This window comes from Microtus ochrogaster, chromosome X (assembly GCF_000317375.1).
Source record: "Microtus ochrogaster isolate Prairie Vole_2 chromosome X, MicOch1.0, whole genome shotgun sequence".
NCBI classification, from domain to species: Eukaryota; Metazoa; Chordata; class Mammalia; order Rodentia; family Cricetidae; genus Microtus; species Microtus ochrogaster.
The window spans coordinates 11235005-11248779 of NC_022026.1; the positions used below are offsets into that span (position 1 = coordinate 11235005).

Sequence of the window (13775 nt, forward strand, 5' to 3'; positions counted from 1 at the left end):
TTATATTATATATGACTATCTTTTTAGACCCTACTTCTAATCCCCTTTCCTTCACTTGAAATTTTCCCAAATATTTTAAATTTTTTATTGCACTATGCAATTTTCTCTGTTTCCCTCCCTTCCTTGCTTCTCCCCTCCTCCCCTCTCCACATTCTCAATTTACTCAGGAGATCTTGTTTTTTTCTCTTTTTTATGTAGATGCATGTGTGTCTCTCTTAGGGTCTTCTTTGTTGTCTAGGTTCTCTGGGGTTATGGAATGCAGGCTGATATTTTGTTGCTTTATCTCTAAAAGCCATTTATGAGGGAGTATGCATTATGTTTGTCTTTCTGGGTCTGTGTTACCTCACTCAAGATGTTTTTTCTATTATTTTTATCTATCTATTTGCCTGCAAATGTCAAGATGTTATTATGTTTTTACCACTGAGTAGTACTCCATTGTGTAAATGTACCACATTTTCTTTATCCATTATTTAGCTGAGGGGCATCTAGGCTATTTTCAGGTTCTGGCTATTATAAATAATGCTGCTGTGAATATAGTTGAGCACATGTCCTTATGGCATGATTGAGCATCCTTTGTGTATATACTCAAAAGTGGTATTGCTGGGTCTTGAGGTAGATTGCTTCCTAATTTTCTGAAAAATTGCCATACTGATTTCTAAAGTGCTTGTACCAGTTTGCACTCCCACCAGCAATGCAGGAGTGTTCCTTTCACCCACAACCTCTCCAGCATAAGTTCAGTGTTTTTGATCTTGGTCATTTTACAGGTGTAAGATGGAACCTCAGAGTTGTTTTGATTTGCATTTCTCTGGTGACTAAGGATGTCACCAGAGAAAATGCTCCAAAGCATTTCCTTAAGTGTCTTTCAGTCATTTTAAATTCCTCTGTTGAGAGTTCTCTCTTTAGGTCTGTACCCCATTTTTTTTTATTGGATTCTTTGTTGTTTTGATTTCAAGTTACTTGAGTCCTTTGTATATTTTGGAGATCAGACCTCTGTCTGATATGGGCTTGGTGAAGATCTTTTCCCATCCTGTAGGCTGCTGTTTTGTCTTGTTGACAGTGCCCTTTGCTTTACAGAAGCTTCTCAGCTTCCGGAGGTCCCATTTATTAATTGTTGCTCTCAGTGTCTGTGCTACTGAATTTTCCCACATATTGCTGCTACTTTTTTTTTTAACCTTTTGAAGCAGACATAGCTTGCTTGTTTAAAAGACCTTTCAGATTTAAGAGTGTAGAGAAACCTATACTTTGCTTTCTATTAAGATCAAAGTGTAAAGTCCAGTTCTAGTCACTTCTCACCAATTTTATTTCCTGCTACTTCTTCCCAGTAAGTTTTCAACACCTTGAGCTTCTCTGTGCCTGGAACATGCCTCTGTCTTATTCATTGGAATACCTTCTGTACACATTAAGAATTCCTACCTCAGACAGGCAGTGGTGGCACATACCTTTAATCCCAGAGGTGGAGGCAGGAGGATCTCTGTGAGTTCAAGGCCAGCCTGGTCTACAAGAGCTAGTTCCAGGACAGGCTCCAAAGCTAAACCCTGTCTCAAAAAAAGAAAGAAAGAAAGAAAGAAAGAAAGAAAGAAAGAAAGAAAGAAAGAAAGAAAGAAAGAAAGAAAGAAGAAAGAAAGAAGAAAGAAAGAAAGAAAGAAAGAAAGAAAGAAAGAAAGAAAGAAAGAAAGAAAGGAAAGAATTCCTCCCTCATGCACTAGGGATAGATCCTGGTTCCACTGCCAGGGCTCCCACAAACAGGCCAGGCTATAAAACTACAGCCTAAACGCAGAGGGCCTAGTTCGGTCCCATGCAGGATCCCCAGAGGTCAGTCTGGAGTCCCTGAGCTCCCAGTAGCTTGGGTCAGCTGTCTCTGTGTGTTTCCCTGTCTTGATCTTGAGCACCCATGCTCATATTATTCCTCTTCCCTCTCTTTGATTGGACTACTGTACCTGGGCCTGATGGTTGGCTGTGGAGCTCTGTATCTGCCTCCATCAGTTACTGGATGAAGGCTCTAGGATGAAGGTTCTATGATGACAGTTAGAGCAGTCCCCAGTCTGTGTGACCCCTGGCAGTGGGACCAGGATCTATCCCTAGTGTATGAGATGGCTTTTTGAAGCCCATTTTCTATGGTGGGATGCCTTGCTCAGCCTTGATGGGGGAGGCGGGGCTTGGTCCTGTCTCAGCTCAAAGTGCCAGGCTTTGTTGACTCCCCACTCTCTTTCTGAGGAGTGGATAAGGATGGGTTGGGGGGAAGTGGGGAGGAGAGGGAGCGGGGAAGGGAAGGGAAGGCGAACTGTGATTGGTATGTCAAATGAATAATTTAAAAAAAAAGAATTTCTACCTCAGGCTGTTGAGTTGGCTCAGTGGTTAAGAGCACTTGCTTGTCTTGAAGAGGACTTGGATTCATTTCCCAGTATCCTTATGGAGGATCACAGCCATCTGTAGCCCCAGTCCCAGCACAGCCAAAGCTCTCTTCTAACCTTCCAGGGCACCAGACTTACATGTGTTGGATATTTATATGCATACAGGCCATACACTCATGCACTTAACAATAATAAGATAATTGTAAAAACAAGAATTCCTATCTACTCTGTGAGGCCTGTGGAGACCTCCGGTGTGGGGCTTTTCTAACTAGGTGTACCTCTGGATTCTTGGGTTGTAGCAAAGTGCTGTAGCACACAATAGGTACTCGTTAGATAGTTTCGAAATGCTCCACTTACTGGGATCTTAGTATATAATGGGGCTGAGTAGGTAGCCCAGTGGTGGACCACATGCCTGTCTTACCCAAGACCTTAGGTTTGATTCCCCAGCAGTGAAAAAAAAAAACAAACAACAAAACCAAAACAGACTGTGAGTTAGTTAAAGATATATCCACTACCAAGCATTTCAGGAAACAAGCAGACTACAGATAGAAGAGATATATTCTGAGGGGAATTTTAAGTTTTGTGTCTGTACTTAGCCTTAAATTCCCTTGTTCTCTCATTCTCCTCTTTCATGGGTTTTCCTAAGCTTTGAGACAAGACAAAAAAAAAGGAGAGAGAGAGAGAGAGAGAGAGAGAGAGAGAGAGAGAGAGAGAGAGAGAGCAGTTCTGAAAAAGAGAAAGGACCTAGGCAACAAGTACCTTAGCAACGAAGGCTACAATTTTGGAAACTACTTGAAAGTGTTTGCTCTTAAGCCAACCCATGCTATGAAAATTTCTCTTTGCCAGCAAGATTCTAGGATATTTGATGAAATTATTCGGTTCATGTTTCCTTTGAATGCGTGGCAGCTTAGCTGCTGGTTTAATAACGGTGTGAGTGTTTTTTGTTCTGGTAACACCCCTTCCTAAGCTTTAGTGCTTGGTTAAAATCAGCAAGAGAACTGAGATGACATTGATCCCTAGTGTCTCAGGAAAGAAAAGCTGGCAGTGGTGCTGGGTGCAGTTGTGTACTCTGAAATCCCAGCACTCAGAAGTGGAGGGGCTCAGCTATAAGAGGGGTATGAGGGCCAACCAAAAGAAAAAAACCAGATTCATTTCGAAGTACACAAAAATGTTATTGCTGTTTTGTCTCATGTTTCTTCTGTTAGCGACTGTTTCATTTTGACATATATAGACTTCTGAATAGCACAATGCTTTAGTCAAGATCCAATTTTCATTTTTTTCAGCTTTGAAGTTAACAAATGCCCTTGCTACTGTACATTAGGCACTCAATAAGTATTTATTAACATTAACTTCATATTTTGAATTATTAATCGGAAACATTAAAGCAAGCTTGACTGTTATATTTTAATTTTCAGTTTCTGCCTTCCCGCACTCGTACATCTGCAAACCGAATTTTCCAAATCAAACAAGTAAGAGGATTTTAAAAATTAACAGCTGCTCATTAGAAATGGAATGATTTGTATTGGATTTATTTAATTATTTCTGGATGTATATATGAATGTGCCGTGACATGTGTGTGGCCATCAGACGACAACATGTAGAACCCAGCTCTCTCCTTCCTCTGTGTAGGTCCTGGCAAACAAAAAGGTCCGTCATTGGGCTTGGAGGCAGGCGTCATTGCCTAATGAACCACCTTCCCCGCCCCTCTATCATCATCATCATCATTATTATCAGAATTGCTATTTTTGTAATTCTTAAAACAGTCACATGTAATGAAAAATTTTAATTCAAGAGTGCTTTCCTAAAGCAAAACAGGTAAGCTGCCAGATGTGGTACCACAGGCCAGGAATCTCAGGGCTTGGAAGACAGAAGAAGGCAGATAAGGAATTCAAGGTTATCATCAACTACGTGCTGAGTTCAGGGCCACCTTGAGCTACGGAGACATTTAGTGTCCACATTACAGACCGTTATCTTTAAATTTATCTATCTATCTATCTATCTATCTATCTATCTATCTATCTATCTATCTATCTATCTATCTATTTGCTGTTTGGTTTAAACCCAGGGTTTTGTGAATGCTAAACATACACTCTACCATAGAGCGATATACTTGGACCCTTTAGCTCTTTTAGCCACACACAACATCAATAAAAACTGTGAGTATACGTGCCTACAAAGTACATAGAAAGCCATGTTTATTTATACATTTCAAGTATACGCCACTGTACTAGCACACTGTATGAATCCTTGACCTAACCAAACTAAAGACACAAAATTACAGTGACCATGGTGGGGTATGCCTGGAATCCCAATGCTCAGAAGCTGGAGGCAAAAAGATCAGGAGTTCGAGGCTAGCCTGACCTACAGGAAATTTTGTCTCAATATGTCACCCTCCACCACAAAAAGAAAATATGCTAAAGGATGTGATAAAAAGGAAATGATATTTTTAGAAATTCTTAAGCGTCATTAATAAAAGCTCAGTAGTGATAGTAAATACAAATTCCTATTTATAATATTTCATCATTTCTGTAATATTTACTTCAAATGTACATTACTAGTATTATCTTCTGTCCAAGATTTCTTTGTAGGATTAGTTTTTTTGTATTTATTTTCCTCTCATATATAAATATTACAGTTTCCCCTCCCTCCACTCCTCCTGGACCTTCTCCCCGAACTTCCCTCCTCCCCAGATGTACTCCTCCTCCTCCTCCATTTCCCTTCAGAAAAGAGCAGGCCTGCCAGGGCTATCAACCAAGCATGACATGGCAAGTTACAATACGACTGGGCACAAACCCTCATATCAAGGCTGGATGAGGCAACCCAGTAGAAGAAAAAGGGTCCCCAAAATAGGCAAAAGAATCAGAGGTTTGTAGAATTTTGTTGTTTTGAAACCAGGCCTCACTGTGCTGCCTAGGCTGGTCTTGAACTCCCCAGCTTGGGTGATCTACCTGCCTCAGCTTCCCTGGTATCTCAGCTGGTACTACAGGGCCTCACACATAGTAGGCAAGCACTCTGCCACCAAACTGTACCCTTGCTCCATTTCAACCATTTTTAAGAGTACAGTTAAGGGTATTAAGGACATTCACAATGTTAGACAATTGTTTCTGTTTCTAGGACTGTCTTGCCATGCGCAATAGAAACTATGTATCCATTTAAACAATAACCACAATCACCCCAGCCCCATCCTGTAAGTTCCATTCTATTTTATGGCTCTATGAGTACTATTCTAGGTACTGCATATAAACCAAATAATATATAATATTTGTACTGGCCTTTTCTACTTAGCATAATGTTTTCAAGATTCATTCATGCTGCAGAATATATTTAATTGTTTTGGAGTACTGGTAGTTGAACCCAGGCCCTTGTACATGCTAAGCAAGCACTTTACCACTGAACTACATATCGAACTCATACCTTCATTTTTATAGGGAGCTGAACAACATTCTTTTGTGTGGACACAGCACATTTTCCCCCTGTCCGCATGATGAGATTGTTTACCTCTTGTGAGTGGTGCTGTTATGAATGTTGGTATAAAAGTGTCTGAGTCCTTATTTTCATCTCTTTTGGGACTTTTCTACAGAATATGAACCATTTTTATTATCAAGAGCAATATCTAAAGATTATAGTTTCTCCAGATTTTCACTAATACTTGTTATTTCTTTGATAAATATTCTAAGCGCCTATCTTATATAAACAATCCATTTCCTCACTTATGTAATGCATGCTTTAAATTTTTATTATATTTTATTTATTGATTGATTGATTTAGTGTGTGCTCATGTGATGGGAGTATTCCAAGGTGCAGGTGTGGATGTCAGAGGACAATTTGGGGGAGCTGATTTGCTAAGAAATATTAGTTTGGAATTGATACATTTGTTTCTGCTGTGGAACGTTTCTTTAATGATGCAAAGATGTGTTGCATTCTTTTATGTTGCGTTTGTTTAACTCTGTGACATTGTGTTAGTTTGCCTGTCTAAAACACCTGATTTGTCCAATAAAGAGCTAAATGCAAAGCAAGGCAGGAGAAAGGATAGTTGGGGCTGGCAGGCAGAGAGAATAAGTAGGAGGAGAAATCTGCGAGGAGAAGATTGAGGAGCAAGAAAAGGAGGAGAACACCAGGGGCCAGCCACACAGCTACACAGCAAACAGTGGAGTAAGAGTGAAAGAAAAGATACACAGAAATAGAGAAATATAAATGTCGAGAGGCAAAAGGTAGATGGGATAATTTAAGTTAAGCAAAGCTGGCTATAAAGAAGCCAATCTAAGGCCAGCCATTTATAAGAAAGAATAAGCCTCTGTATGTATTTATTTGGGAGATGGGTGGTGGGTCCCCCTAAAAGAGCCAAATGAATAAAAAATAAACCCAACTAACTACAGTGGTTCTCCCCTTTCCATCATGTGGAAAAGAAAAGACTAGACTAGACTAGACTAGACTAGACTAGACTAGACTAGACTAGAACCAGGTCATCATGATTGATGGCAAGCACCTTTACCACCAAGCTATGTCACCACCCCTATAATACATATTTTGAACTTCAATGGTTTGATCCAAATCATCCTTAACTCCTATCATTTACTTAAATCCATACTGATAGACATTTGGTGTGCTATAGACTAAGGCCATCATAGTACTACTAGCAGAGAAAAGCAAGGACTTGTGAATCTTCTGGTTCCTGACAGGTACAGTTTCTCATCCAGCCAGTTTCTGTGCATTTGGTATGTTGTAATGCAGAAGGAATGGACCACTGCTGTGGTAATTTGTAGGATAACAGAGTAGAGAACCAGCCACTTGTAGAGAGATTTGTTTATAATGAAGCAATGGTGCTCTTCCATAGCCTAGTGAATAGCAATGAAGTACATCTTAGTGAAATTTGAGACTCCCAACCTAAATGAAATCTTGTACAACAGTATGAGTTGGGCCCTTGGTTTATTCTTATTTCCTTACCTTCCAGGAAGAAATGATGGATATGGCAAGCAGAGAAGCAATGCATGAACGGTGAGTGTCATACTTTGAGTTACTATTTTGATCATCTGTATGTGCGGTTGTATCTTCTCCTTCAGATGGGCTGACTACAACACTAATAATTTCTTTTCTTCTGCAGGGAGATGCATACTGCAATGCAGATAACTCAGAGTTGGGAAACAAGTCTAACTATGGTACAGTATTCACAGTTTAATTTTGTAGAAAATTTCCATTTTCACTAATATAGTGTTGTGTCAACAGCATCCACATGACAGTTCACAACCTCCTGTAACCCCAGTGGCAGCAGATCTGCCACTCTCTTCCGACCCCTGCGGGTTCCTGTACATATGTGATGCACAGAAACTCACTCAGGTCCACACATATGCACAGCAATTGCAAAATGATCCTTCAAAAGAAACATTGTATGGTTGTACCCATAAAAATAAATGTCATTATCTGAAAGAGAGGCTGAAATAGTTTCTGACCCCAAACTGTAGATGTACCTGGGAGTTGGGAAGTCTCTCTACAGGTGCCATATTGGAAAAGCAGAGACAGGAGGTTGCTTTGACTCTAGAAATACTAGGTCAGCCTGGACAATATAGAGAGGATGAGGGCGGGAGATAGAGACACAGACAGACAGAGGAGGAAAACAGAGAAGCAAAGAGAGACACACAGAGACACAGAAACAGAGAGACACACACAGACAGACCGAGACACTGTGAGGAGAGAGACATTGAGAGAAACACAGAGAAAGATAGAGATACTTCTTGAGGTTGACTCTGTTGTGGACAAATGGACTGGCTTGCTCTCTTTACTGATTAGCTCAAGAAAAGTCCAGTTGTTGCCAGCACTGGGTAGTTAGAAGAGGATCAGAAGTTCAAGGTCATCCTTGACTACAAGTTGAAGCCAGCATGGCTACATGAGACCCTGTCTTTAACAAAAGGTTGAGGTTAAGGACTTGGTTTAATTGGTAAAGTGTTTGCCATACAAGCATGAGAACCAGAGTTTGATTCCCAATGCCCCTGTAAAAAACGCAGGCATAGTAGTGTGTGCCTATAATATCAGCCCTGGCAGGGGTTGGGAACAAAGACAGGAAGTTCCTTAAAGCTTGCTAGCCAGTCAGTCTAAATGAATTCGTGAACTCCAGATTTATGAGAGACCCTGTCTCAAAAATAATGTTGAAAGTAATTGAAGAAAACATCTGAATTTGACCTTGGGCTCCATGTGTGCATGTGGGTGCATGCACTTACACACACACACACACACACACACACACACACACACACACACACACGTTCATTTGTGCTAAGATGCTTAGGTGAAAAAAAAACATTTGTATTCCCTTCTATATAATTTAGCAACTGTAGGTTAGAGTGTTTTGTTTTTTTTTGTTTTGGTTGGTTGGTTTTAAATTTTTATTCTTTATTCATTTTATATTTCAACCGCATTTCTCCCTCCCATCCCTCCTCCTGTTCCTCCTCGCCTCCCCATCAATCCCACTCCCTATCCACTTCTCTGAAAGAGTAAGGCCTCCCACTGGGAGTCAACAAAGCCCAACACATTAAGTGCAGGTAGGAGTAAGCCCCTTTCCTCTGCAGCAAGGCTGAGCAAGGCATCTCATTATAGGGAATGGACTCCAAAAAGCCAGGTCATGCACCAGGGATGTACCTGGTCCTACTCCTAGGAATCCCCCAAATAGACCAAGCTACACAACTGTCTCCCACATGCAGAGGGCCTAGTTTGGTCCCATGCAGTCTCCATAGCTGTTGGTCTAGAGTTCATGAATTCTTACAAGCTTGGTTCAGCTGTCTCTGTAGATTTCTCCATCATGATCCTGACCTCCCCTGCTCATATATTCCCTCCCCACTCTCTTCAAGTGGATTCCCGGAGCTCAGGCTGGTGCTTGGCTGTGGATCTCTGCATCTGGTTCTATCAGTTACTGGATGAAGGCTCTAGGATGACAGTTGGGATATTCACCAATCTGGTTACAGGGGAAGGTCAATTCAGGTACCCTTTCACTGATGTTAGGAGTCTTCACTGGGGTCATCCTTGTGGATTCCTGAGAATTCCCCTAGCACCAGGTTTCTCCCTGACCCGATAGTGGCTCTCTCAATCAAGATCTCTCTTTCATTGCTCTCCCACTCCATCCCTCCCCCAACTTGACCATTACATTCCCGTTCCCTCATGTTCTTATTCCCCCATCCCTTCCCATCTACTGTCTCCCCTCATCCCCAGTTTACCCAGGAGATTTTGTCTAATTTCCCTTCCCAGGGTGATCCATGCATCTCTTGTAGGGTCCGCCTTGTTACCTAGCTTCTCTGGAGCTGTGGATTATAGTCTGGTTATCCTTTGTTTATGAGTGAGTACATATTGTGTTTGTGTTTCTGAGTCTGGGTTACCTCACCTATGATGTCATTGTTTTCTACTGCTGAGTAATACTTGATTGTGCAAACGTGCCACATTTTCTTTAGCCATTCTTTGGTTAAGCAACATCTAGGTTGTTTCTGGGTTCTGAATATTATGAATAATGCTGCTATGAACATTGTTGAGAAAATGTCCTTGAGTATGATTGAGTATCCTTTGGGTATATGCCCACTAGATCTTGAGGTAGATTGATAACAAATTTTCTGAGAAACTGCCATGCTCATTTACAAAGTGGCTGTACAAGTTAGCACTCCCACCAGCAATGGATGAGTGTTCCCCTTACTCCACATCCTCTCCAACATAAGCTGTCCTATGTGATTTTGATCTTAGCCATTTTGACAGGTGTAAGATGGTGTGTGGGGCTTGATGTATGATTTAAACTTGAGTATTGTTTCTTTCACATATGTGGGTGCCCTTATATTTGGGACATAGATGTTCAGAATTGAGATTTCATCTTAATAGATTTTTCTTATGGTAAATATGAAATGTCCTTCTTCATCTCTTTTGATTATCCTTAATTTGAAGTCTATTTTGTTAGATATTAGGATAGCTACACCAGTTTGCTGCTTAGGTCCATTTGGTTGGAAAGACTTTTCCTAACCCTTTACTCTGAGATAATGTCTGTCTTTGAGGTTGAGGCATGTTTCTTATATGCAGCAGCAGGATGAATCCTGTTTTCATATCCATTCTTTTAGCCTGTGTCTTTTTATAAGCAAATTGAGTCTATTGATATTAATATATATTAATGACCAGTGATTGTTAATTCCTACTATGTTTTGGTGGTAATGTGTGTGTTTCCCTTCTTTGAAATCTGTTGGTGTGGATTGTCCATTGCCTGTGCTTTTATGGATGCTGTTAACTTCTTTGGGTTGCAGTTTTCCTTCTAGTGCTTTCTGTAGGACTGGATTTGTAGACAGGTATTGTTTAAATCCAGGTTTGTCATGGAATATCCTGTTTTCTTCATATATGGTGACTGAAAGTTTTGCTGGGTATAGTAGTAGTCTGGGCTGGCATCCATGGTCTCTTAGAGTCTGCATCACATCTGTCCAGGACCTTCTGGCTTTCATTATTTCCATTGAGAAGTCAGGCATAATTCTGAGAGGTCTGCCTTTATATGTTATTTGGCCTTTTTCCTTTACAGCTCTTAACATTTTTTCTTTATATTTAGTGTTTTGATTATTATGTGGCAAGAGGACTTTTTTTTTGTTCCTGTCTATTTGATGTTCTGTAAGCTTTTTGTACTTTCATAGGCATTTTCTTCTTTAATTTGGGAAAGTTTCTTCTTTGATTTTGTTGAATACATTTTCTGTGCCTTTGAGCTGGGATTCTTCTCCTTCTATTCCTATTATTCCTAGGTTTGGTCCTTTTATGGTGTCCCAGATTTCCTGGATGTTTTGTGTTATGACTTTGTTGGCTTTAATGTTTTCGTTGACCAATGAATCTATTCCTCTATAGTATCTTTAACTCCTGAGATCTCTCATCCTTCCCTTACATTCTGTTGGTTATGCCTAAATCTATAGTTCCTGATTGTTTCCCAGATTTTCCATTTCCACAATTTCCCCAGTTTGTATTTTCTTTATTGCCTCTATTTCAATTCTCAAGTCTTGAACTCTTTCCTTTGCTTGTTTGATTGCTTTTTCTTGGTTTTATTTGCTTTCTTTAAGAGAATTATTGATTTCTTCCAGTTTTTTGTTTGACTTTTTCTTAATTTCTTTAAGAGAATTTTTCATTTCTTCTTTAAAGGTCTCTCTCATCTTCACAAAGTTACTTGTAAGGTTATTTTCTCCTGCTTCTTCTATGCTGAGATTTTTCAGGTCTTGCTGTTGTGGAACTACTAGGTTCTGGTGGTGCCATATTACTCTTTAGGTTGTTGAATGTATTCTTGCACTGGTGTCTACCCATCTTCTCCAGTCAGTGCAGGAGTGTCTGTGCCTCTTGGTCCTATCAGTGCAGGCAGTGAGTCTTGGGCAGCTGCTAAGTTCAGAGCTGATGGGTGGGTTTGGGAAGTGGAGTGATGGGGGTGGTGGTGGAGAAGCCAGATCATAGGAGCCTTTCCTGCTGTCTAGTATGGCTGCAGTGGGTGGGGGAGGGGCATGGGGGTGTGCCTTGGGGCCTAGGGCCTAGATACTGCTCTGTCCAGCTGGGAGGCCAGCCACTCACCCCTTGGTCTAATCAGTGCAGGCATTCTCTCTAGGTTAGAGTGTTAAGGAGTATATTTACTGGGCTAATATGACCCTTATTTCAATAATTTGTAATATTTCCACTAACAGTTTGAACAAACAGTCTTTAGTTGTGATTGTTGTATGACTTTTACTCTTCTTTTCTGTGAACATCCATGACAAAGCGAGAATTGAGCTGAAATTCAAGTAGGGGAATCTGGTTAATGTCAATTTCTAGACTTAGAAGTCAGTAGACGTGGAAATGGGTTATTAGCAGAAGACATCTTTTCCTTTGAAAGATGCCTTAGATGGGCACCTGGTACTCATTTGAGAGTAGCTTTTGAAGTCACTGGCCAGGTGAGTGCTGAGGAGCTGAGGTGTCTTGGCCTTCTTCAGGCTTCAGTTTGTAGATGCTATTGGAGTTCCTTAACTGAGCAGATTCTAATTAGTTTAGGTGTTGGCATGAGTGAATAAGAGAACCTGAGCTTTGGGAGTTGGAAGAGAACACATACTATACAAGTTTAACTTGATTCCAGTTTTGGAAAAGAATGAATTTTAAAATCCCTAATTATGAGAGTAACACTATGCAGGAAAGGACCAAAAACAATTTAGTGAGAATTACGATACAAATGGAATATCAAGCACAAATATGTATGTTAGTTTATAGTTTTCAGGTCCAACCTTAAGGAAAACATTAATTTTAGGGGCTGAGTATATTGTATATGTTGTTCACTATTGAGTGTTCACAATGTTTTTTTGGGGGGTACTAAGTAAGCACCTCAATGACCAAGTGGTTTTCTCCTCCAAAAGATCAAGTGTGCTCTTACTTTGTTGACATGAATCTTGGGTTCCCCACTGATTTTGTGCTAAGAGCCTCTCACTGTGCTAAGTACTCCCCTGCTCATCAACAGGCATTTCTCCTGGGGCTTGAATGGCATGTAGCCAGTGCTGCAATTGTACACTTCTTCTTTACACAGAATGACACCACCACCATGCAACAACCATCTCTTATAAGGAGCATCAAACAAATTCATATCTCTCCAATGGCTTCTTTCACCAAGGAACCTGGGAAGGTAAGAAAGGAGTGCTTAAAAGCCTATGTCCCTTGAAATGTTAATGGATATTAATAGTCACCCATTCAAGTCTTTAGGGGAATATATATGACTGTATATACCCGATTCTGTGGGTTCATTTTTCTGTCAAGCATAGTGAGTGGCACATGCCTGTGATCTCAGTACTCAGAAGACTGAAGCAGGAGGATCTCAAGTATGAGGCCAGCTTGGGTTACATAGTGAGACTGTTTCAAACACAAACATAAAGTGACCTGTGAAATATTTTACCTTTTTTTTCATTTCTTAAACATGTTATTTGCTACCAACTAAATCCAGCAGCTTTTTAATATATAGTTGGACTAATTTTGGAATGACATACAGTTGTATAATTACAGTCATAGTAAAGATTGAGAGTGGTCCTCATGCTAATTCCCTTGTGATGTTTTCTTCTCAGCCTTCTCTCATCATCCCAGCATACCCTAGAAAGCCACTGAGAAAAGTAGTGATTTAAAACTCTGTATTCAAATTTGGTTTTAATGGGGATTTTTCTCCATCCTTGCAAATGTGTGTGAATTGCAGTGGTTTGCCTTCAAGCCTTATTCACAGGTCCATGTGATGGTTTCAGCTTTTTTTTGTTATTGCTTCTATTTTGTTTTGTTTGATCAGACAAGGTCTTTCTCCCTAGCTCAGGTCAGATTTGAACTTGTGATGATCCTCCTGTCTTGGGCTCCCAAGTACTGGTGTGAACCACCATGGCTAACTCATATGTGACCATTTTCTTTCTCTCTTCTCTCTTTCAAATTCTTCCTTCTTTCCTTCCTTCTTTC

At 40.4% G+C, this 13775-nt stretch overlaps 1 protein-coding gene across 1 annotated transcript in view; it reads left to right on the forward strand.

Annotated features, from left to right (window-relative positions):
- Nucleotides 1–13775, forward strand: part of LOC101997954 (protein FAM122A) — a 37194-nt gene that overhangs the window by 21832 nt on the left and 1587 nt on the right. The window contains exons 4-7 of the mRNA XM_013350497.1: nt 3767–3820; nt 7303–7346; nt 7453–7507; nt 12874–12969. Of these exons, the coding sequence (XP_013205951.1) occupies nt 3767–3820; nt 7303–7346; nt 7453–7507; nt 12874–12969 (249 nt within the window). The remainder of the gene's footprint in view (nt 1–3766; nt 3821–7302; nt 7347–7452; nt 7508–12873; nt 12970–13775) is intronic.